The 26,309-nt window shown below is 44.5% G+C and overlaps 1 protein-coding gene across 3 annotated transcripts in view; it reads right to left on the bottom strand.

Annotated features, from left to right (window-relative positions):
- HEATR6 (HEAT repeat containing 6) overlaps positions 1-26,309 on the bottom strand; it is a 403,026-nt gene that overhangs the window by 335,500 nt on the left and 41,217 nt on the right. For all 3 annotated transcript variants that reach the window (XM_085649503.1, XM_085649501.1, XM_085649502.1), the window contains exons 4-5: positions 19,948-20,063; positions 19,335-19,449 (exon numbers count right to left, since the gene is read on the bottom strand). In XM_085649503.1, the coding sequence (XP_085505629.1) occupies positions 19,335-19,449; positions 19,948-20,063 (231 nt within the window). The remainder of the gene's footprint in view (positions 1-19,334; positions 19,450-19,947; positions 20,064-26,309) is intronic.

A 26,309-nucleotide genomic window follows, 5' to 3' on the forward strand; every position in this document is an offset into this window, starting at 1 on the left:
GGCCAGAATAGATGTGCATAAAAACCAAGCACAGAGCAAAGACCAGAGTGGAAAAGGGGAGTTGGAGACTGAAAGAGTGTCCAAACCCTCCATGAGAAAGTCTGGGAAGCCAGCTTCTGAACAGCCACAAACTTAGGTCCCCTCTCCTCAGGGGGAAGACATGTCAGTCTCGGAGGAAACTAAGCCCCAGGAACTTGGGCCTTACCAGGCAAAGCTCGTAGGCCCACAGGTACACTCTAGGAAAAAGCTGTGCCAAGGGCAGAGGATCTATCTTACTCTTGAAAGCCTGAGACAGCAAGCTGTTGCCCAGGAAAGAGGAGAGGTCAGTGGCTCCTACAGGGCCTATTGGGAGGAGGGACTCCTGTACACTGAGGCCAGAGACCCCAAACCTGGTACCACTAGGAGAGTGGCAGTGTCTCAGTTGTACAGAGAGTTTTTACTCTCATTGGTCCATAGCATCCCCATAGCTGGGCATCTTGGTCAGACCAAGACTTGGAGTAGGCTAGATAGCCACTTCTACTGGTCAAACATGTCCCAGAAGGTGAATACGTTTTGTGACTCCTGTGCTACCTGCCAAGCCAGTGGCAAAGGTGGTACCCAACTAAATGCCCCTTTTATTCCACTTCCAGTGGTTGGGGTACCTTTGAAAGGGTAGGGGTTGACATTGTTGGCCCCCCTGACCCTTCAATAGCATCAGGGTACAGACTCATACTGGTGGTAGTGGATCATGGCACTAGGTACCTTGACTCTATACCCTTTAGGACGGCTACTGCTCCTGCAGTTGCCAGAGCCTTCTTAAGTATTTTTACAAGAGTGAGTTTCCCTAAGGAGGTGGTGTAACACAGAAGTAGTAACTTCATGTCTGGCTACCTAAAGGCATTGTGGAATGATTGTAGTGTGACTTACAAGTTAACTTCCCCATATCATCCACAAACCAATGGTTTAGTTGACAGATTCAACAAAACCGTGAAAGGTATGATCATGTGACTCTCTGAAAAACTCAGAGGGAGATGGGGTGTCCTTTCCCCATGCCGGCTTTTCGCTTAGAGATGTCCCTCAGAAGGGAGTAGGGTTCAGTCCCTTTGAATTATTTCTGTTTAGGCATCCTGTAAGTGGACCACTGTATCTAGTTAAGGAAGGCTGGGAGAGACCTCTCGAAGAGTCTAAACAAGAGATTGTAGACTATGCACTAGGCCTACGTTCTAGGATGGCAGAGTACATCGGTAAGCCACCTAAAAAAATTGAGGCCGGCCAAGAGCTCCAGAAGCATTGGTATAACCAAGAGGCTGCACTTGCGGTGTTCCAACCAAGCAGAAGGTATGGGTTTTGGATTTTGTTGCACCTAGGGCACTCCAGGACAAGTGGAGTGGTCCCTACCCTATCCTTGAAATGAAAGGCGAGGTCACCTATTTGGTAGACCTTGGCACTAGCAGGAGCCCTCACAGGGTCATCCATGTTAACCACCTAAAGCCTTTCTATGACAGAGCTAATGTGACTATGCTCATGTCATTGAAGAGGATCAGGAAGCAGAGAGTGAACCTCTCCCTGAACTCCTTGCCTACAGCCCATAAGATGGATCAGTAGATGGGGCTGTTTTCTCAGACACCCGCTCAGCCCAACAGCAAGCTGATTACAGGTAAGTTCTGGAGCCGTATGCTAAACTCTTCTCCCTAACTACCTGGTCAGTCTACTTGGTGTACCCATACTGTGGACAGTGGAGACAATACACCTGTCAAAACAAAATATACAGATAGTATGGTCAAGTTAAGGAAAGCATCAGAGCTGAAGTCAACAGGATGGTGGAATTGGGAGTCACTGAACCCTCTGAGAACTCCTGGGCCAGCTCAGTTGTGAAAGTCCCAAAACCTCATTCCATGGGTGGAAAACAAGAGCTGAGCTTTTGTGTGGACTATAGAAGCCTCAATGCAGTAACCAAGACAGATGCACGCCCAATCCCTAGAGCCGATGAGCCAATTGAAAGGTTGGGGCAGCTACATTTCTCAGGACCTTTGATTTGACATCAGGGTACAGGCAGCTTGGACTGACCCTCGGACAAAAGAAAAATCAGTATTCTCCACCCCAGATGCGCATTATCAGTTCACTGTTCTGCCCTTTGGATTAGAGAATGCCCGTGCCACCTTCCAGAGATTGATGAATAAAGTCCTTGCTAGGTTGGAAACTTCTAGTGCAGCATATCTATAGGATATTGGGGTCTATAGTTCCACTTGGCAAAATCCCCTGATCCACCTAAGGAAGGTCCTGAAGGCTCTGCAAGCTGCAAGCCTCACAATAAAGGCAAGTAAGTGCCAGATAGGGCAAGGCAGGATTATATACTTGGGCCAACTTGTAGGTGGAGGCCAAGTTCAAGCTTTATAGCCCAAGATCCACTCAATTCTGGACTGGGAAGTTCCAATAACCCAAACCCAAGTCAGGGAATTCCTTGGCTTGACTGAGGACTACAGGAGGTTTGTGAAGGAGTATGGTACCATTGTGGCACCCCTCACAGAACTTACCTCCAAGAAGATGCCAAAGAAGATAAACTGAACAGTGAGCTGGGAAAAGTACACCATGAAAAAAGCAATGTTCTCAGCACCTATTCCTACAGCTCGAGACTATTCAAAGCAGTTCATAGTGCTGACTGATTCCTCTGAACATGGGATTGGAGTGGTCCTTTCTCAGACAATTGATGATGGCCATGACCAGCCTGTTTCTTTCATTAGCAGGTGGTTACTCCCCAGAGAGCAGCGTTGGAGTACCATTGAGAGGGAAGCCTTTGTGGTGGTTTGGTCCCTGAAGAAGCTGAGACGATACCTGTTTGGTACTGTCTAGTCCAAACCCACCACAGGCCTTTCAGATGGCTAATGCAGATGAAAGGTGAAAACCCAGAACTGTTGAGGTGGTCCATCTCTCTACAGGGTATGGACTTTACAGTAGAAGACAGACCTGGGACTGACCATGCTAATGCAGATGGCCTTTCCAGGTTTTTCACTTAGATGATGAAGGCTCTCGTAGGAAAGGTTAGTATCTTCTCATTTGGGGGCAGGGGTTGTGTAGGAAAGTGCCCCTTTTTTACATTGTCACCCCCACTTTTTGTCTGGTATTGAATGCAATTTTGATAAAAGTGCACTGGGTTCCCACTATCCAGGTCCTCAGTGACAAGATCTTTCCCTAAAACTGTACAATTTGTCCCCCAATTGGCAATACCTTTAGTAACCTTTATAAGTCCCTAGAAAATGGTACCCCTTGTACATAGGACAAGGAGGCTAAAGCGGGTCTCTAAGGGCTGCAGCATGTATTGTGCCACTCTAAGAGGCCGCTCAGCACCAACATGCAGACTGCCATTGCAGGCTGCATGCCATGATGCAGAAAAAAGTGAAGACATGGCATGGCACACCTCCTGTGTATCATGCCTGCAGACACTGCATGCAATATAGGTAGGCTTTCCTGTTTTCAGTTTCTATTTTTGGTAAATTCTGGTGGTGTTTTTTCAGCGATTTCAATACCTTAAAAAACAGTGGTTATCAGTGGTTACACATTTTCACGCCATTAAAAACAACAGAAACAGTGTCTTTCCAGTGTTTATGGGACTTTTTGCTTTTAATATTGCTTGCTTTCTCCACTGATTGTGCATGGCATATAGACAGTGTACATACAGCATAAATACATTTTTACAAATCAAACTTATCGTAGTGCAACATGCAATACTTCTTCAGTGAGTCTTTGGTCATGCGCGCTCGCTCTTTCCTTCCCATGTAAACTTTTATCTGTGAAAAGGCCCTCTCGGCATTGGCACTTGAGACAGGCAACACCAAAATAGCCTGTTTACAATTTGCTAACTCTGATCACTGACTTATCTATCCATGCCAATACTGGATGCCAATACCTGAAGATTGTGATTCTCTGCGACAGGTTCTGCAACATATGCGTTGAAATGAGCGCATATGCCCTCAGAGTTATTGAAGCGGTCAAAAATAAGGCAGCACTTTTGAAACTTCGGAGACAATTTCCCTTTACGGAGGGGATCTATAACTTGTGCAGAGTACCACAGTGAGGCTTCATTGACTTCAAATGCCATGGTGGGTGAAGAGCTATTTCTCATACATTGTAAAATAAAAGTTCCTGAAATGCTCCTCAACATTCCTTTGCTTACCAAGTGGCGAGCACTAACATGGAATATGTTGCAGTGCCAAAGTCACTAAAAGTGCCGCCTAGCCTACTCTCAACGAGATGTTTCACATCTACACCAATTATGCCGAACACTTGGTAGACAACGGTGTTTTCAGACTCATTTTTTTTTATCATGTCTACTACAGCAGTTATGCTTTTCTGTAAAAATCTAAGAATGCAGTAGAGTGTACTTTTTTTCAAATCACTATCAATATGTGACCAAAGATCCTCACATTTCTTGCCTTTGGCATCATCACTCAGCAAAAGTTCTCTAAACGGTTGCCATATGGATAATATAGCATTCATGGCCTCTAGGACTGAGAACCACCAGCCAAGTGACAAAATTGGGATGATTCTTTCTTTGATACCACACAAAGCACAAAATTTGCATTTTAGTTTCCGTGCGCAACAAAACAGCACACCAGAATGGACTAAAAAGTCAATAGCATTCTTCATTAACTCTGAAGATTGTAAAGTTGCTTTCAGCATACCATCTAACAAGTGGCAAGGATCTCTTACAGGGAAGCACTTCAACTCAGGTATCAATTTTGAGTGTCAAACCAAACTTTTTCATATACGAAGCTGAATCACTGCAAATCCAAACAAAATCACTCCAATCTTTGTTGAACTCGGCAAGCACTTTTTGCAGCAGCATTCAAAGTGACACTGCGATTTATTCTTGTGTTTCTCATTTTTTGCCTTTATCCTCTAATTCGCCTAACTGCTTGCCCACACAACCACAAAAGGGTGCATTTGGGTTATCATTTGTGCCCCTGTAAATCAATTTGGGTTTGTCTGGACCCTTTACACAGTGTACCTCGTTTTGTTCCACTATATAAAGATCCTGCTTCCTACAATGAGCAGTCTTGAAGTTAAGGTGGAGGAACCAACTGCTTCTACCACCTCTTGGATGACTCAACCGGATTGTGTGGTAGTGTACTGTTGGTCTCATTGCTCACCACATCCGGAGATTGTACTGCAGGGAGTCTTTGGGAATATTTCAATTTCAATGTGAAAATGTGAAGATATTGGACAACACACGAATCGGTGTTGCTCCTGCCTTGAGTGAGAATTGGTGAGCTCCTGTGTCTTGTGCAGTGTAGCCATTGCTCTTGTCTCAAGCGAGTGTTGGTGCACTCTTGTGGCTGGCTAGCTGGTGATTCTGTCAGGCACCCAAGCCTTTTCACACAGCTGCAATGTGAGTGCCTCAAAGGATTGTGGGCGACACATTCGATGTGGTAGCCATATTGGATCGGGCTCAAGTTAGTTGTGAGCGACTAGTGGCACTGTTACAAGCGACTTGACTGACTCATTTCAATCTGGTGAGAACTTGGATGTCAATTTTACAAAGCGTTTACTATGTTTTTGGCATTTCAGTTTTCTTCTTGCATACTCTTAAAACTTCAACTATAATAGTATGTGTGCCTCTCAGATCTTTTCTTTAAGTCCACCCCAGCCATTCTTAGCGACCCCTGGTGAATGTCCTATAAAATGGAATAAATATATCTTTAATATATCTTTAACTATCGACCACCCTTTGTAACTAACTGCGGGTATATGCTCTTCCCGCCAGTGCCCTGTTTTTAATCCATCCTGGCCCAGGCACGTTCTAATAAAGACACATTAGGTATCCTGGAGCTAGTTTTACTTTCACACATTTTTTTCTTTGTGCTGCTCTCCCCACTTGCTTTGTGCACATCATAGCGATATTTAGTAGACCTCCACCGCTATATTGATCAAAGGACTAGTCTGGCATATAAATTATTTTGTGAAGTGTAGAAACGGAGTGAAGTGTGGTGACTTGCAGAATAAGAAGAAAAACAAGCATTTGCAATGCAATAGGTCTCGCATTTGCAAGAGTTTAAGCTATTGGCATTGTAAATGACAATGACCTTTTATTTATGTTTTAAAAACCAACACGTAAATAAAAGGCATTGCCATTTACAATGCGAATTGCTCAAACTCTCACAACTGCGAGACCTATTGCATTGCAAATGATTGTTTTATTTTGCCCCCTCCTTTCTTTTTTTAAAAATCTTTTTGTTTGAGCTTTCTTGCTTCCTTTAGTTGCACGCTTTCCCCGGATCCTCTGGGAAAGAGGTCAACCATGGGCCAAGATGTTCTTGTACCTACAGCCCTTGCAAGATCCGCACTTGATTTTACCATCCATTTTGCCCAGAAAATTCGGGGCCAGGGTACCCACACAGGGATGCCACTGTGCAGGACCTGCACTGGGGCCCAAGAATTTTCTGCATAAGCAGTATCGATAACTTGCTGCTGGACTCGGCACACTTGCGGGATCCAGTCCGTCAAGCAGTTCCAGAGTTTGACATTAGACGGATAGTCGAGCAATGCTGTGGGGGTAACCAGGGCTTTAAGTGGGCCGGATCTTGCTGGTGCTCAGCACCGGTAGTTCTTAAAAGCAGGTGCTGCGACAAGTCCCTATCGGGATCTCTATTTTTGCCCTCACCCTCGGGGTGAAAAAAAACACCTCTAACTCAGAATTGTCCGACCATCACTGCTTTTGATGTAACTTTAAAGAGTCTCCTTTTTTTCAATTTTATATAGCGCAAACTCGGCCGAAGGTATTGGACGGAGCGTTTTACACGAGCACCAGTTACATTAAACAAGTACATATTACTTTTTTTAATCACGGGATGGTGAGCGGACGGCAGGCTCGAACCTGCTTTTTTAGCTAGGAAGTCGGTAGCTCTAGCCTTACGCCACAACCTCACCCACAAGAATTTCCAATATTATATAGCGAATTCATAGTTGCTCCTTATTTTTGTTACACAACTTACAACCATTAACCAAGCCAAAAGTCCTGGCTTGTTGTAGGTGTAATTTCACTTGTTGTGTTGTTTCACATCTAATGTATGGACAGAAGCAGAAAAATACCAGTGGGGAGGCACACTATGCGAAGTGCAGATTTTTAGCTAAAATGTTATAAGCCACCCGCTTGATTACATCGGCCACGCCCCTATGAAAGACCCCCTTTCTTCCCAGTTTTGTCATCCCACTTAAAGCCCTGGTGAGTCACCCCCGCCCCCCCCATCCTCGGCGTGTTTGGGATTCCTCAGAAGCCCTCGGTGTGTCATTGGAATGCGCCCCAAGAACATAGCCAGGGAAATCAAGCAGACCACCTGCAGCCCGTCCATACTTACTGGATTCTAGCACCTGGAGCGTGCAGCGCTCCACCACCACAGGCTGCGATCAGTGAATAGGTGTTATGTGGCAAGCAGTGAAGCTGCGGTGTCAGGTGTGCTGTTCCAGTTGAACTCGAGCCTGGGAGAACTGGGAAAGCACAGAGAATAACTATTTTCTTTGAGGCCTTATCTCATAAGATCTTTGCAACCTCAGGGGGCGTCTCTGCTATGTAAGCCCGGAGCACTTAAGAGCTATGCGACCGAGGAGGAGCGCTAAGATGAATTAGACTGCGTTTGAAGGGCCGAGTGTGTAAGATCAGCATCTGAATAACATGTGAGAGAGTTTCTGCTGTTGTAGACTCGAGCTTGTAGCATTTGTCCAGTAGAGTAATACATGCATGTACTGTCAGATCCATGTGAGCAGAGAGACAGCACTACTGTCAAAAGCCGAAGGTTTCAAAATCTATGTAAACTGAGGGACAGATCACTAAGCATGTATTAAAAGCAACACAATGGCAGCAAACAATGACAAATAAACTGAACCATGAAGTGGACACTGCCGCCGTAAAAAAGTAAATTTAAAAAAGCCACACAGAGGGCATGGATGGGGTAGGGAGGGAGAACAATGAAGGAACCGTCCGCAGATTTTTTCTTTATTTAACAAAGCGTCCGCTTTGGTGATCCATTAAGCACGGCGTCCGTGCAGTGGGAGGAGGGAGGCGGGAGGAATGGCTTGAAGCTGGCAGTTGCTTGAATTATGCGTTCCGAGACTGTAACAAGCAGGGACCGGCAGAAACACCACAGCAGACTTCGTGCATGTGTTACTGTACGGACGACGAGCTCCGTTCAGATAAATAGGCTTCTCGCCTTCCCTACACTAAGCAGAAGAGGCCGCAAGCACATAAACAAGCATCGATCTCTTGTTTTTATGGGGCCATGTGTTTCTAATTAGAAACACATGGCCCCATAAAGATAAGAAAGTGCTTTGCGACAGCAGGAAAGCAGGCCACCGAGTCCGGCTCGGAGGCCAAAGGGCGTGAACCTTAAACCCTCATTTCCAATGGCAGGACACTGCTGAGCATAAACGGTGACGCCAGCCAATGGAAATGAGGGGCGGGGCTTCAGGCCCTCTTCTGAAAGTCCTCCTTAGCAATAAATCTCACCGTTCGAGCAGCGCATGCGCCGCCACGCTAGGCGAGACCTAAAAAGACATTAGATTTTGGGTGGTAAGATGGTAATGATGATTGTGTGCTAAGCAAAGAAGAGATGAGGGGATGTGGCTAACCACCTAAAATGGCGGCTGCATAACTCGGAGGCTCCCAGACCCAGGCCACTTAATCCTTGTTAATTAGCCTGCAATCAGCAGCATCAAGCTATGACACTGCAGTGCTGATCAACCTGGTGAGCAGGCGGACTCCGGTCTGTGGTTTGAGGGCTGAGGCAGGGAAACGCCCTGACTTTCGCTCCCTCCGGCTCGAGTATGGCGGCTGGACAAACGTGAGGCCCCGATCAACAGGTTGAGAGAGGGGCTGAATGCGGTGGTTACGAGGCCCACACTAACAGCTTGGCCCCCCTCCTGAGAGACAGAGTACACAGTTTGACAACCCCAATCGCGGTCACCTACTGCGGCATCCAGGTGAGGAATGGTGCGGGCAGGCATCAAGCATGAGTCCCGCTGGGTAGAGCACTGCTGCGGCCTAAATGGGCTCCACTGCACCGGCCGGCCTAGGGAGGTCCCAACAGTGACACTGAACTGCCGCACGGAGGGTGACAAGGAAGCCTCCCGTGCAAACTGGACTACCTGCAGTAATACACAGGCCCCATTGTACACATACACAACCGCCGAGAGGAAGCCCATGGCGCCAGATGTACGGACGTAACCCAGATGCCACAACAGAGGCAATTGACATATTGCCAATACATGGGCCCAGCTCTTCTCCCGATCGTGCCTCAGGGAGCATCTGTAGGACGCAATTGGGCTTGGAGCGCCACTGTCGGGACTGTTAATGAAGGCAGGGCCTGGTAGGGCCTCGACCGGCTCCCTCAGGGCCGCGGAGGCGTTGGAGAAGAAGCGCCGCCTGGGTGAATGGAGAAGGCCTTTCACTGTGCCACCCTGATGGCTGACAGCGGCGATCTCGCTTAACTCTGCAAGTCCACCCCTCACACCAGGGTCTGTAATTTGGACCCAGTCCTGGCTGGGTGGTTTGCGCAAGTGCTCTGACGGACTGGATCACTCACTGTCCAGAAGCTCCCGGGCTGTTCTCTCCTGCACGACACAGTGATTGGCACAGTCACTGAGAACCCTGTCCTTGTACGCCCCTGGGACCACCTGGAATACCCGTGACGGCATATAGTGCTGCATACGAGAAGAGAAAAGCCCATCCTCAGAGAATGCAAGGATTTCTCTGTTCCCAGACTGTACGATCAATGTCCAAGGCAGGCGCGCCTCGTTGTTCCAGGTCAAGAAGTACCTAACCTAAGCTTTACTGTTTCTGGCCAGTCTCAAAGTGATCCAAGAGGATCTTTTTTTGAAACACGAAAAAGAGTATGGGACTGGCTTGAACAAAACTTCCCAGATTCCCAATGATGCAGGCCACAGAGACCTGAGCCGCCAAAGGCTCAGTGAGCTTTAAGGAGGCGGTGACGAGGGGCATCCAACCGAGTTTGCCCTGGGGCAGCCACCTCCCCGCACTAATTAGGTTAGAGGGGCAGCAAGTAGTGATCCAGTCAGCAACCACCCTGCGACTAACCAAAAATCCCATCAGCTCCAGCTCGTCCTAGGGCAGCGCCTCGCAGGGCCTCGGACTCAGCCGACAGCATGGCACTGTTCCCTTCAATCACCCCGCAGATGACGCATGAATTACTGGGTTGATGGTCGTGAGTAATCAAAATGCAACGCTATTTTCCTTTCAGGTTTCCACCTGCGGCTCCAGCGGATGGGAGGGCCACATAGGCTTGCGAGCTGAACTGATTGCTGGATACTTCTACTTGCGATGTATAGGTTTGCTTCACTGATACTGTTGGGGTACCGGGTCCGCAAGGGACAAACTAGTTGATATGACTTCCACGTGTACTCACAGAACACCCAATCGGTTAGATCTTGCACGCCCCTTACGTGAAGGCACACAGTTACTGTTCGTTTTATTGTATGGTCAAACGACACCGCATTGCTGGACCGAGAGTTGCGGGAATGTATTTAAATGTTGGAATCAGTCACCTACCGTATCCAATAGAAGTAATGTGGGATGTATTGTGAACACTGTAATTTCTGCTTAGGGGAAAATGTCTCAATTGATATAATGCCTACTGAGTTAAATGCTTATAAATTCCACACCTGGAATGTGCGGGGTATGGGCTCTGTGTACAAAAGGCATAGGATACTAGCCCAATTGTATAGGCACGGCGCACATATTACAGTTTTGCAGGAGACTTATCTCACTGTCCCTGAGGCTCAGAGACTACGTAAAAAATGGAGAGGGCAGCTATTTCACACATCCTACTCTGCTTTTGTGAGGGACGCTGCGATACGTCTCTGTGCTGGGTCTCGTTTGCCGTTTTGGATACATAATTGGCACACAGGGGTGTTACCAATTGCTGAAAGGCGAATTGGATGGGGTTTGATTGTCCTTGGGTGCATATATGCTCCCAACACGGAACAGAGAGAGTTCTTGGCCCACCTATCAACGTACCCAGCACAGCCCCCACACGACAAGTGAAAGCATTGTGATAATGGCTGGAGGGTTGGAATCTTGCAGACATATGGCGTAGCCGCAACTCAGAAATGAGGGAATACTCCTTGTATTCTTACACCCACACACTGCATTCCCACCATGATAGTTTCTTTGCTCTTCACACCTCCAATCTTGCATTACCCACACCACTTATATGGGGGGAAGAGAATATCTGAGTATATCCCTCTAGAAATAACACTGTTATTTCTCCTGGCACTTACAGCCTACATTGCTTGAAGATGCAGTATTTAGGGAAATACTTGCCACATGTATCAACATATATTTATCGGAAAATACAGGTATGGCCTCCTCTCCTCTAGTCGAGTGGGAGGCCTTCAAGGTGGTGGTTAAATGCACGTCCATTGGGGCTGTGGTAGGAGCCAGATAAGGTCATTTAGGAGCTCCCACAACTGGAGAGTAGGCTGGGATTGTTGGAACAGGCTGTGGTCGAGAAAACTGAGGCTGCAGATAGGCTACAGGAGGCTAGGACCACCTATGCAGAACTCCATGAACGCCTCCATATCCGACTACAAGGCACTTATTCAGAGAATGCATACAGATGCGATAAATCAGGAGCACTTTTGGCCTGCTTGATCCGGCCAGACCCCTCACCCACACCGATCCTACCCATAAACACATAGACCCAGGGAATAGCTAGAATACAGGTGGACATCAATTCGGCCTTAAGTGACTTTTATGCATTGCTGTACACTGCCTGACACCCCCTGACCCGGCAGATATCAGCCTGCGGATGATCGGGAGGCCCTTGGCACCCCTATCTCGGTAGCTGAGAAACACAGGGCTCTCAAGGAACTCACCCGCAAGAAAACTCCAGGGTCAGACAGGATCCTCATTGAATTCTACTCCACATACATAACACGATTGATACCTCAGCTAGAAAAATTATATAATTTCTCCCTAGAGAAAGGCATTCTTCCTCCCACTACTAGGGAGATTATTCAATACTGAATACAAAATCTGAAGTGAAATCCTTGCACACGTTCTGCTTCCGTTACTCCTGGGGCTATTGCACACGTATCAAAATAGCTTAGTTCCCCCCAGTAGCACCTCCCAAAATATTGATTGTTTGTTTCAGATAATGGATACTGTTCATGAACAGTACCCGTTTGCAGCATGTTTATCACTAGATATCCTTCAGGCTTTTGAAACTCTGGGATGGGATTTCATGATCGAGGCGTTGGCCAGGTAAAGAATACGCCCAACATATATTCAGTGGGTGAAACTGTTGTATGCAGAGGCCAGGGCCCGAACTAGGCCCTACATTGTTGACTCTTACCAAATATTGTGTGAGACTGGACAGTGCTGCCCCTTTGTGCTGCTCCTGTATGTGCTGGCATTGAGCCATTGTCCAAACCAATCTGTCAGGAGGTAGGAGAGTGGGAGATCCCTATAGCCTGGACGATACATTCTGTATCCTTGTATGCTGACAACATGATCCTGTATTCAGAAAACCACCAGAGGTGGGTCTCGATGGGTCAGCCCAGTTGCTACCTGAGTTCGGTTGGCTGTTTGGGCTCCAAGTAAATGCTGATAAATCATGTGCGTTCCCCTTTGCTGACACGTATACGGAACCCAAGCTGCCGCTTGGGACAACGGCTACACAGATACCACCATACAGGTCCCGAGGCCTAGGCATCCAAATCTATTGAGAGGCACAGGACCGTCTGGAATGCAATCTCATCCGCACAATGAACACACTGCGCTTCCTTATCAGTTTTAGGATCATGCTGCCTATGTCAGTAGCGGGGCGGCTAGCCCTGGCAAAAATGGTCATGCTGCCGCACCTACAGTACCACTTTTTAAACTTACCTATAGAAGTGCCAACGTGGCTGTTAAGATCTTTGAACATCCTGCTAGTGGAGCTCGCCTGGGGAGGAGGGACATCATAAAGTAAGTCTTACTAAGCTACAGCTGCTGACAGATGGTGGCAGCCTGGGAGCCCCTGGGTTTAAAGCGTATTGTGTGCCTGGGCAGCTACAGTGGTTTTCTTATTGGCAGTCTTATTGGATGGCAATACATAACCGGATGGAAATAGACTACACGGCGGATCGGATCATCCAGGGTCACCACCATCGTTTGATGTGCCAAGGTGTGGCCGCGCCACCAACAGGCTCCCTTTTACTGCGCATGGCCCTGACCTAATGGAGAACAACAAAGAGATACACGTATTCCATGATGCCATATCCACCGAATATACCACTGTGTGGTCTCCCCACGTCTTCAGGTACTCTGACGACACACAGGTTAGGCCCTCGTGAACACAAGGGGGTACTGACGGAGGGTTGCTTGATTCTGGATGGCGAGCTGATGTCTCTGATTATGCACAAGTTTTACCAAAAGCTCTTTTGTCTTTTAACACAAGCTAGCATTCTCCACTACGTTCGACAGTATTGGGCACCGGATGGGAGGAAACCAGCAACACATGGGAGTTGCATACCAAGGAACACGTAGTACGCTGGCTCTGCTGTGGGCTCTGGGCCCACCTCATAGTACTGCTTTCTTCCTTGAAAACCAAGTGGGAACCTGATCTCTCCAAGGAGTTAGTTATACAGTCGGTGGTCAGCAATAGGCAAAGATGGTGCTCTAAGGTCTATCACAAGTACAAATAAGTTAAAGGCAGGTAATCTGGCACGGTGCATAAGGTAGGGAAAACCACCAGATCCAGTGCTTAATTTGTGCTGGTGCTTTCCGGTGCTTAGCACCAGAACTTATTTGCCAGGGCACGTTCTAGTGCCAACTTACATCGACGATTGCACAATGTATGTCACAAAAATATAATGGACTGTACATTCTGTCTCCATTCACCCCCGTAAAGAGTGCTTAGCCAATAATAAATCCATGCCTGCCCTTCAGTCAGTGCTGCCGGTGGGCGTGCCACTGATTGGGCTGGATTTGGTCCTGACTGGGTCTGCGCTGCGGCCACGTGTGTAACAGTTTAAAAACATTCCACGCACCAGCCAGCCGTGCCCGGCAATTCAGCCCGCCATATCCTCATTCATGAGGTACACACATTCACGAGTCACGGCGCATGCACCCGCAGTTCTGCATGACGCCACTATTATTTGAAGCAGCGTGTCGAGCAGTATGCAGCAGCAGGCCTCTAAAGGCAGTAACCTTAAAAGTAACCCAGTAAGTATGTAACAAATGCTGCTTTTTCTGGAGCGCTGTCACTGTGATGGTTGCAGTGTAAAAAACTTGGTATGAATGAATGTAATGTACAAACTCCCCCGAATCCGACTTCGAGGCGTACGTAGGATGATGGTGATGGGCATGACTGCAGGTGGTGGGCCGGAGCTCTCCCTCTATCTGAAGCAGCAAGTCCGGTCAGGTTTTTTCGGCTCAGGTGGGTTTGTCCTTGGTGCTGGGCTTCAGAGTTCCCTATGCCTGCTGTTACTTCAGCAACATCGCCAAGCTGAGCTCTTGCCCACCCCAAGGGATACTGCAGTGAAGTCGTTATTCTGGGTGGTTAGCGGGGGAGGAGGTGGGAATGGGGAGGAGAGAAGGGGAGAGACAGTATTATTGCCAAGATAGAGGCAGCACCGAATAAACAAAATGAAGGACGGAGCAGAAGAATTAAATTCAGCACAAGACAAATCCACTAACAGCGTCTTAAAACCTGTATAATAATATTTCAGAGAGGCGAATTGTTCCATCACTTTTCAGTTTCCTGTAGGAGTGTGTTTTACTTGGGGCTGAGTTAGGGAGGCTTAGAGGCAGCATCTTCAGCACAATATCGTTACCGTACGTGATTCTCAGTTTGATAAGTTTGAGGCCGATCCAAGGATTCTATCTCGTATTTCCCCGTTTCATCAGAATACATTTTACAAGAGCTGAGCAAGTCGCTGAAAGCTGGTACTTTCCTCTGACTCAGCTTGAGCCACTCTTGGAGCATCGAACCCAAAATGAGCTTAAACTTTCATTTGGCTTCTGCGTGCCACCAATGCTAAATCCTTACACACAAAGAATTAAAAACAGAGCAGTTACCTTTGATGCAAAAAAAAAGTAAAGAGAAAGAAATACCCATCTAGTGTTGCCCAATGTCAAGTACTATGTGATGGGAGTTAAGTTGCGTGACCGGCCCTCGCAGGAGTTTCGGACTGCATTAGTGTAGTGTTATTGCCTCATGACTGGAGTCAGTGTTGTATCAGTCATGGGCAACAAATTTTGTGGGGCACAAGTCCTCGAGCACCAGCAATATTTCAGCTACGGGGCTTATAAAAGTGAACCAAACCCCAGGTTCTTCAAGGCTATAGAAGTGAGGACAGTGAGACTTTGATAGCAATTCAGAACAGATAGTTGCTGCAGCTATACAACGTGACTACAGAAAAAGTGGAGATTGCAGTTGTATTATGACACAGGGTTCACACACCAAGGGTGTTTTTATTGTAATGGGTAGTAAAGTTTTGAACATGCTCTATTGTTTTGGAGAACTGTGAATGTCTACTGATTATCTCTGGAATTCGAACATCTGCGCATGAAATGCAGGCACTGAAATTTAACTGCTCGGTTGATTAATCTTTGATTGCTTCAAAAAAAATCAAACAAACTTGATTTGTTTAAAACTGTTTGACACATTCATTGTCTTGTCTAACACACTCAGTCCAGTCATGGCTTTTCAGGCACCTAAGAGATACGCAGTGGGAGTTGTAAATTTTTAAAAACTTGTACAAAGCGACTGCTAATGCTAGACATACCTTCCAGCGTGTCACCCGATCTCCTAACGACTTGCCTTTACTGTGGACAACAAATTCCCAAGTCTCTTTCTAAATTGGCTCCATTTAAATTAAATGTGCAGGTTTCACTCCAGTAAATCACCTATTCTGACCTGTGATCTTTCTTTCAGCGACGTAAACGTCTTGGCTTACAGTTGATAGCAGTTGAGTACTGTGACATGTTTAGTGTATGGCAGTTTGTCTCGACTCGCAGTACACAGCATGCTTCCTGTTAACTTTAATTTTAGTTTCATCTCCCTAAATGGCGCTCGCTGCGAATTTAGAAATATTCGAACATCACTGATCAGATGGCTTGCACGGAGGCACTCGGGCATTGTAAGACTGGTCCTGTTTGCGGTCAAATCATTCCTCAGTACACAGTTAAACAGGACGTACTAGAAGCCAACACATTCACCGAACCAATGGCTTGTGCTGCATGCAGCTTTACCAAACAAACACATTAATTGCCGATTTCCTCACCAGTTGAATAAAAGTTGCTCACCGCAGGATGCTCAGATTGTCCCAAGAAGTCTCCCTTCCATTTTCTAAATAGACCGCTGCTCTCACGATAAGACTTTGGTGACAAATCACTGAGGGTGCAAACAAGTCACGACACTCCCAGGCAGATTGAGGGCTCAAATACAGCAAGAGGACACCGCAGGCTTGTTGCCAGGGAGACAAACGCCCAGGCTGCAGGCTGTCCAGATGGTACAGGACACTGGTGGGGCTGTCTAGGGCGTTATCTCTCAGTTTCAATTGACGTTTTGAAAGTCCTTAAAGTATTTAACTGCTTGTCCTTTAGTTCCTTGGTTGACCTTACTCCTTACTGCACACGTAGGTTCAAAATCGTCGCCAAAGATTGTTGTAAATGAAGATACAGAGTCCATCTGTACATGTAGGATGTTCCTTTATTAGAGGCTCGTTTCCAGCATAGATAATCAGGATAGAAAGAGTAGATAGATAGTACAAAGACAACCCCACCAGGAGCAGGCTCCCAACAGCTCAGCCTGAGTTGACCAACTGCCACTGTAAGCCCAGAGAGACACACAGGCATTCCATGATGTCATGATACATTCTACAGAGCTATACAGTGGAGAATAGAAGAGAAGTGATTTACTACATAATCCCAAAATGAAATATTTTGCTGGCTAAAAATCCAACACTGTCTGAAGGACTTACACTTGAAAGCTGTGTTTGTAATGTAGTAAGTGGTCTAGGCCATTTACATTCTTACTTCTTGATCCCCATATACAACCAATTAAAATCTGGTTCACCTATTTGATGAAAGTGTAATATTCAACTCTCATCAAGCATGAAAACCAGCAAAAAAGCCATTTGTTTTGATTAGTGTATAGAGGAACGTTTTTACCAAGCTTCACTAACTGATATGCCAGGGGTAGCAGCAGGGCAAGTATTTTTTAAAACACACGCAGATTGAGTCAGAGTTAGAGAAAATCTGATTGTGAGAGAGCATGTAAGAGTGTGAGAATTTGAGCATATGTGAGTGTGTGTGCACACAATGTGTGTGTGTTGATGTGAGTATAGCAGGGTGTGAGTTTTATGCGTGGGATTGTATTCCTGGCCCTGGCATACTGGAGATAATTCTTGGCTAATGGGCAAGTGCACCCTTGGCATTTGGATACTTATCCTGGCATATTTGATATATAATTTTTGGTAGGTGGGGAAACCCATGGCAATATGCTGGTTTGACATATCGAAGTAATTCTTGGCATAGGAGAGGGCACCCATAGCATAGGGGCACACAAGTCAAATTCTAGTCTTTGCATACTAGAGGTAATATTTAAATATGAGGCGCCTATGGTGCATTAGGGATAGGTGTGTATATGACAACACAAAGCACCTTTGCACATACTCCAGTATTGTCCTTTCCCCAAATCTGCACATAGAGCACTGGAGTATTTCACGTGACCATTTTCAGTGCACTAGTCATTTTAGGGAATTTATTCCAAAATTGTGTTTTAAATGCACTTATGATTTAATCTTTTTCAAACTTTTCACGGGGCGGAGGAAGCTCCTATTGAAACCTTACTTGAGAAAGGCTCCCTTGCTTAAATTCCGATCAGTTATTACATCTGGCATTCAGCAGTGCCACTTGAGGATGTGGGTAGAGCCAATAGAGGAAGTGGACGAGCCAATGGAGAAAGTGGTGGAGCTGGGGAAAGTGGGTGTGGCCTCCAACAAACATATGAGCACCTGCACTTCATATTTTACAAATTAAGTAACGACCAGATCCCCACGTTTGTGGCCAGCAGACCACTTATGCTATATATATACAAATCCTCTGCACAAGTTCAAAAGTAAATACATAAAAGTACATTAAATATCACAATGATGCTTGTCTTTATATTTTCAGATGTCTTTAATTCAATATCTTCAATATCTTCAAGCCTTCTTAGCCAACACGTGTTTCGTCGCTGTACAGGGGATTACCCCGCAACTTCTTCAGGGCTGAGGTCAGTTTCAAGTAGTCCCTTAATTCCAGTGATAATTCCAACCCGGAAGGGGTTCCTATAAGTACTGCTCCAGGCCGTGGCGTGTTCGCCGTGCATATCAGCCACGGCCTGGAGATCCGAAGGGTTCTACCTAATACATCCGGATGGGGCAGCTCTTCTAAAAGAAACTCCCTTATATTTGGAAGCATATTTAGCTCTCCGGACACGAGATTAATTGGTCTACCACTCCAGGAGCATTACTTATAGGAACCTCTTCCGGTTTGGAATTACACACATTGCCTGCCTGTTAACCGGATTACAAATTCCTCAGGCTTGGCCACTAAGAGCACCGTCCAATATTTAGATATGAGGAGATACAACATACTTCATTATCCAGGAGCAGAGAGCAAAATCATACCCCTTCATGTAACAGCTTTAACTCATTTTTCCAGCATTTTCCACTCCTGCACAACACAATGGTGAGAGAAATCCACATACAATGACATTTCAGGGTTTTTGTGCTCTTAAGAAACAAAACTGAACAGGTCCACCAATGATCTATCTATTGCAAAACTGGCTCATTGATACACTCCGATACCAAGTCAAAGGCACTAGTTCTCGTATTCCTACTAGGACCTCTCATTGCAGCCAGGAAGAGGAATTCAGGCTAACAATGGCATCACATTGCATAACAGGATGAATGAATGAGAACCGGGCAGTGAGTAATTTTATATGTATCTTATGAGAGAAAAAAACAACCCGTGAAGCAGGTATAAGTAGCAAGAAACACATCTGTCCACATATGCATAGGTCTGAAATTTAATTAATGGCTCTCCTTTTTGTTGGTGGCTCCTTCCCTCCTGTTCATATGTACGCTTCTAGCTTCCTCTGTCACCCTCCACAATGTAAAGTGCTCTGATGTGGCCACCAGCCAGAATAAGTGATACACAAATCAGTAACTAAATGTGCATTTCCGCAAGTACACTTATGTATTCTAAGTGTTAAGAAGAGATCTAAGTACTACAACAGCTATCAAAATGGAACTAATAGAGCTGATATACTTTTAAATAAAAATTCCCTATGCCGCTGTACAAGTTTACTCACCATGCAAAAGGTGATGTCATCAACAGAAGATAGTTTGGAGGACTGTAAAACTCCAATAAATGTTTTAAAGCACACATTTCTGTAGGGTTCGTCCAAGTATGGCTGTCCAGGAACACTAAAAAAGAACAAGCCAATGGTTCATGTTTCTAAATAAACATTACAGAAACAGGTTTCTTGACCAATACCACTAGTTTACATAGCATAAGACCTGCAACACAGACAATGAATGCTCAACTAAATACATTTCCATTTCTAAAATCCAGCTTTAATTTTTAAGACTTTTTAAAATGCTCAAACAGATTTAAGTAAAGGATGTTGCCCTCTCCCTTTAAATTTAAGGGCAAGCCTCTGCAAAATCTCAAAACTGTTGTGTAACTGGCCCTCAACAGTCATTTCCACAGCTTGCAGAAATGTTGGGAACTTTAGAAACGAAATGGAAAACATTGGAAGATAAAATGGAAACTACACATAATCAACACGGTCGTAGTGCCTGAAAAGGGAAATATAAGACTTGTAACTATAATTTTTTACACTTAATCAACCATCCTTCTTCAAACCCCCCTCCAAACATCTGAACATCCATTAGTTAAAAAGGTGTCTTTAAAACACATACCTTAGACACAGGTTTGCCATACCATGAACTGCAGCCCGACAGAGTTCAGGATCATAAAGAGTGAGATCGCAAAACTGCACCAAAATTCCAGATTTTCCAAGTAAATCGGAGTGATACTAGAAAGGCAATTACAGATAGACACAATAACATTTAGATTTTAAATAAATAGGCTAACAAATACTGTGCCTCCTAACGGAGTGAATAAAAACAGCCATATATGCACATAAAGTCTTAATTAATTTTGTGAAAGCTTCTTGTGACAACCCATGGTAGAGTCTCTGTCGTTTAGGATCAACCATGCCTTAAGTGGTTGACTTTACTAGTGGGTAGTTAGACAGCACAAGGGCTGGAGATAAACTGAAGATATAAGCAGAAAGCTTTATTTTCAGAACACACTCTACTATGACATCACTGGAAGTATCTGTGGAGTCACACGAGGAGTGCTGGAAAGGGCACAGTTAAAGAAACATGGAGGGGGAGAAGGGCACACTAAATAGCACATGGAACTTTACATGTTTTCTGGCTGGAAAACAACAGGGCAAAGCTTATGAAACATGGGGGGGTTGAGGGCACACTAAACAGCACATGGAATTTCACATGTTTTCTGATTGGAAAAGGGCAAAGACTTATATGTTTCATCAAGTTAAACGTGCTCTGAACATTCATGTTACATCTACTCTATGCACTTTGGAAGCATTTAAGGCGGACCACCCAGTCACACTATATTGTCGGAGATTGTAAAACAAGGCACTTACTTACCACCTTGGACTAAAGAGCATCCAATATCAAATCTTTGGCACTTCCTTTTTAAGTTTAACATGAGCATACAAAGTACAATACAGTATACGTAAACAGACACCGTAGAAAGTTATATATGCTTAAATGACTCCCCAACTGTTCACTTATTTTAATCTCAAGTATATAAATGTGGCTCATGTTTTATACTGCTGGAGCAGAGTTTTCTTTTAGAAAATTCTGGGGCTTTTGAAGCTCTGGCATGTCTAGGCGTTTTATTAATTTATTAATAATTAACAATTAATTATTTGTCTTGTGCAAGTGTGTTTTACTAATCAACCCGTTTGTCCTAACACAAGAGAAAGTTACATGAGGGTTAGCTTATTTGTGCTGTTTGTATTTACAATAACGTGCAAGTTTTCATGTTTAAACGTTGCTGTGTGCTATTTATTTTGAGCACAAAACGCTGTCTGAATTAATGCTTTTTATGTCGCAAGGCTAGATAAATGCATAACACATAAGGGTATTAGTGGGGTTAACACTGTTTAATCATTATGTTGTAGTAACGTTTATTTTGTCTCTTTAATTAAAGATGGTCTATTGTGGCCTATGAAGGCCTTAGCCGAGCTGACAGTATTTCGAAGCCTGGCTGTGGTATATTTCTGTGATGTGGCAAGAGAGACCCCTGCTGGAGAAAGGTCGAAGACAACTGACCGTGGTCCTTATTGTATTTTTCCATGAGGACATCAGCAGTTTGGAGGATCTCCAAAAGAAATGGAACGTCCTTGGCAAACAAAGGAGCTTCAGAAACAGATAATGAACTGTGGCCTGGGTGCCGAGGGAAGTTGTACAAGTTGGATACTTTGATAGTTTTTTGGTTCCTGTTCCGTAGTTCACGTCTTGTGACTTTTCCTGAGCGGAGATTTCCAGATGTAGCAATGTTACATTTCTTCCTTCTCGTTCTGCTCAGTGATACAGTTTATCCTGCCAACTTTATGTGTGTTTCTATTGTATTTTTCATTATAAAAATTGTTAGCTTAGGGAGGGATCTTGCCACCCTTTTGCCACTTGCCATTTTACCTTTGCCGCGTGAACTTGCGTTGCTGAGGATCGATGCTGAGGACTTTATCTTGAGAGACTTACCGAGAGACTGGTCCTGACCCGTTCTGACACTTAGTTAGAATAGGTAACTATGAGAAATGATTTATTCTGATTTTACTTTGACTAATTTTAGATAAAGCAATATAACTTTTAAACATGGTGTTGAATATTCTTTCTTGTCAATTATTGTGTACATTTTGATCATTGTTGTATAGATTGTATAGAGTATGTTTAAGGATAACCACTATAATCAGGTCCTATCGCTTAGATATAGATGCAGGGTGGTTTAGGAGTTTTCTTCCCACAGGTTTATTGCTGGTAGAGTATTTGAGCGTATGTTAGTGAAATGGGCCCTAGCGTATGATGAATGTATGTGCGTGTAACTGTGAGGTTACTCTATCCGTGGTAGTGGGCATATTTTTGATACCCTGATCTCTATCAATACCGAAATTATTTGATAGATGAGAAGAGATAATATTTATTCCATCCTTTGGCTAAATCCAGGTATCATCCCCTGATGAAACCTTTAGGTATATTTAAGGGTGAAAGGATTTTGGCCGACCTAAACAAAACTGCCAGAAATGGAGTTATTACATTTTGCGGTGCTGGGAGTGTAATACCAATTTTGCGGGTTTATATTTTCGTGGAAAAATAATAATGGTTAATGATTTTTATGACAGATCCAATACGCAAATGCTGAATTAATGAGATAGCAGTTGAAACAAGTATGAGTGTGTTTATTAACATGATTTAGTTGTGCCAGATATTTGCTTGGATAAAGTGGAAGATGTTCCGATGTCGGCTTCACTCCCTACCATCTGGTCACCTTGAGCATCTTCTCTCCTCAAAGCTGTGCAGAACGTAGACAAGGTGATATAGTTTTCCTGTTGTGCTCTTGATGAACTTTTGAGTGTTCACAGCTGGAACATTTTTCCAGGGCCTTTCCACTGTTGTTCTGTTGCTGTGCCTAGTCTTATTCATCAGTGTAAAAGTTAATTGTCTGAATGTTTCATATTAGTTTGAACATCTCTGAATAGAAATTACATGGAAGGTGCTGGATGCTTTCTTAAAAGTGGGATAGTGGTTGATAGCGCCAGGATGCCCGTAGGGTGATAGTACGCTTTATAAGTGACGATAACAATAATAATGAGTTTGTTGTTTTACTAATTTCTTATGCAAGAATTATGGATAAGAAACCCGGGATTAGGGGGTGAGCGGATTACTTGATTTTCTTACGAGGGATGCTTTTAGTTTCTTTTCTGATTTTTCATGCTCACTTGGGACTTCAAGCTATTTTTGATTTTGACTTCTCTGTATAACTCTGCATTTGAGCCTTCATGGCATTTACTCTGTACTGCTTGCTTTTAAGATTTTTTTGTACTAAAATCCATTAATTTTCCTCTCATTTACTGAGTTGTCCCAAGGATTTATTTTGCGATGTTGGGGAGGGTGCCTTTTTATGCAAGACCAACCTGGAGAGGAACCCCCAGAGGTACATTTTGGGGTGATTTTTACTTTAGGGTGTCCTAAATTATGGAATACAGGGTTCTGCTTCCACAGGGGCAACTCAGCCAACTCAATAATCCCAATCTAGTTAGGTCAAAACACAGTTCTGAGAGAACGTCCGCTCAACCCCCAGTAGCTATGGCACAAGCAGCAGGCAACCCCCAGAGAAATGCATGCGGAGTTCAAGCAGTATTAACAATTGTAAAGTAAGGAATACAATATAATAAATTTCCCAAACCAATTTAGAAAAAGAGAGAACAATGTAATGAGTCAAATAAAATCAAGATCTTCAAAATAGGTTAAGAAAAACTGGCGATATGGATTTTTAAAAAATGTTTAAGGCATAAAGAAGCTAAACAGAAGTCAAGCACTATGGAAAAACAGTGTGCTGTGGATCAGGACCTGGGCACAATTTCAGGCCAACTGTGATGGAGCAAAGGTCGGATAAAGCAAGCGGGTTTTAATAGTCAAAGATTTTACCTTCAGATCTAGTCTACAACTTCTGCAAAAGCTTCTTCTGGTCAGTCCTAGTCAGTCCTGCAGTCCCTAACTACTGAGGGAAGGCTTCTGGGCACCAAGTCTCTCTCCGGGCAGGTCTCCAGTAGGTTCTTGGCTTCTTTAGTCAGCTGGGCCCTCCTGGACTTTAGAGTGCGTCTGCCTTGTGTGTCCCCGAACCCACTTGACCCTTGGAGAGCAGTACTAGTTCCTGGGCACCAGCAGCATTCTAGAGACTTTGAGGCCTTGTGTAGGTCCTCTTCTTCCAGCAGGAGCTAGGATTTTTTTTCCAGTAAGGCCTTCTTCACATGGTGTCTTCCCAGGTCCAGGAATGTTCTGACAAGGTGGTAATGGAGGTGCCAGATTTATCCTGTGCAGTCGCCAGTGATTAGAGGGATTCTACCATCTCACAGTCCTCCCACCAACTTTGTTTAGCACTTCCTCATTGCCCTACTGTAAAATTATGCAGGGGCTCTTGTTTCAATGTGTAAGAACTCAGCTGACACTAGGTAAAAGGTATGATATTTCCAAGGTAAAAGAGGAAAACTAAAGCGGTCATTTGTCCTGCCACCTAGTCCTGTCCCCACCTAGATAGTTAATCCTTGCTAAGGGGTCAACAGTTAACACCCATTACCTTTCCTGTGTCCATATGCATGCCGTTGTCCTCCGAGTAAGAGTCGTCAACTCTCCTAGCCAAGGATGTGTATTTCAGCTCTAGAGATATGAAGAGTGGTAGAACTGTTTTAAGTCTGTTCTGGCTAAGGCAGCCTAAAGTACAAAGTTAATTTTCTGCTTAAGGTATAAAATGTCAGACGGTACCATTAAGTCAGATTTTAATAACTAAACATGAAATAGCTTTGAAGCATTTTTCTTGCCTTTTACAAACCAGAGGTAGAAAATAAAGATTTAATCCCACCTAGGCCTAAAACGTCCAGCCTGGCCTACATAGTGAAACAGCTCTTAGGTTTTGTTTCACCGTGATGGAACACTAACTTCAATATGCACCGCACCGTATTTTTCTATATTAGCACCCTGCCCAAAGCACAATTTATGGGAAACTTACAGATAAAAATAAATAGCCTTTGCCTACACTGCAAAGTTATTTTCCCTGCCATGTGTCACTGTAGTGAATTTAATCTGCAGCCTAAGGAAAGCTTGGGGTGCTCCTGGAAGAAACGTATCTTTGTCATACATGTGGATGGTGTAAATAAACATGGCAGCCCACATACGGCATTTAACTTTCGACATCAAAGGTGCACGTAAGGCACCATTTACAAGGGACTTCTAAGGAAGTCAAATTGGCCATATTTGGTGTTCCAATGCAAGTCCCATGTTTTAGAGGGGAGGCATAGATATTTTACTACTGTTTACCAGTGGTAAGGGGCATAGTGACCTGAAGTCAGCAAAAACAGGGTTAAGAAAAAAAGGAGAAAAAAAAAAAAGGAGTGGCTATGCAGAAAAAACCTAATTTGCTACAGATACAATGGCAAAAATGATGCCAAAAGCAAAGGTCTTTATTCAAGGAACTAGTTCAAGAAAATCAAGAAATCTCACTGGTGTAAATGCGGAGAGAACTGGTAATTCTAGCGGTACATGCGACAGCATCATTGCCTCTAGCGGAATCTAGCCCATCTCGGGTAGAAATCAGAAGTGGTTTGGGGATAAAGAGGGCGTTTTCATGTATACTAGAGCCAGAAAGTATATAAACTCTAATAACAATTCAAACAAAGTTTGGAACTAATCATGGTACAAATGAAGCACATTTTCCTGGAGGATGAGGAGTGTGCATCAGAAGATTATCAAAATTTGCCAGTACCTTCAATTGTTTGTATTTTTCCCTAAGGATCCCACATATGTAGAACTTCAAACTGAAACAAACCATGAGTGCCAGTCCACGATTTTAATCCACAGTATTTTGCACTTGCAATTTCACTTTTTCTGTTACGAGAATAGGCCTAGAGGTCACAACTTGCAGAAAGCAGTGCTCACCAAAGATGATGAGCGCTTATTACAGCTTTTACTTCTGGACTAGAACTACTGTACGGCTTCTGCGATATTTAGCATAGACTGGATAATGCAGAGAACCAGACATTTACATTCTGACCCCAATTCCTCCTGGTACTGGTCCACAACAGGATTCAATGCAGTGAAGTAGGAAACAATTGAATACTGACTGCAGGCGGAGGAGAGAAATGTTGAGCCTTCATTTTCTTTTTTTTAATAGCCTGATAAAAATGTTCAAATGTGTTGTATTCTGCAATTCACATTTTCGCTTGGCTCTTCTGATGAGATTAACTCAGTTCTGTTAGGGTGCAGAAGATGCCAGTAAAAAGGTTTGCTGAAGAAAATGTATGCGTAGAATGTGGGTTTTGCAGAATTGATCACCAATTTTAATACCCTTTTATATTGTGGTCACTGAAGTGTGCCAACAGGATTTCAACCTGAGTTGTACTGCCGCACCAAGGAGCACAGTTGGGTTTTAGATGGCGAGAGTCCTATTCTGAAATACTCATTGGTGTTTATTG

Source organism: Triturus cristatus, chromosome 3_2, assembly GCF_964204655.1.
Source record: "Triturus cristatus chromosome 3_2, aTriCri1.1, whole genome shotgun sequence".
Taxonomy (NCBI): domain Eukaryota; kingdom Metazoa; phylum Chordata; class Amphibia; order Caudata; family Salamandridae; genus Triturus; species Triturus cristatus.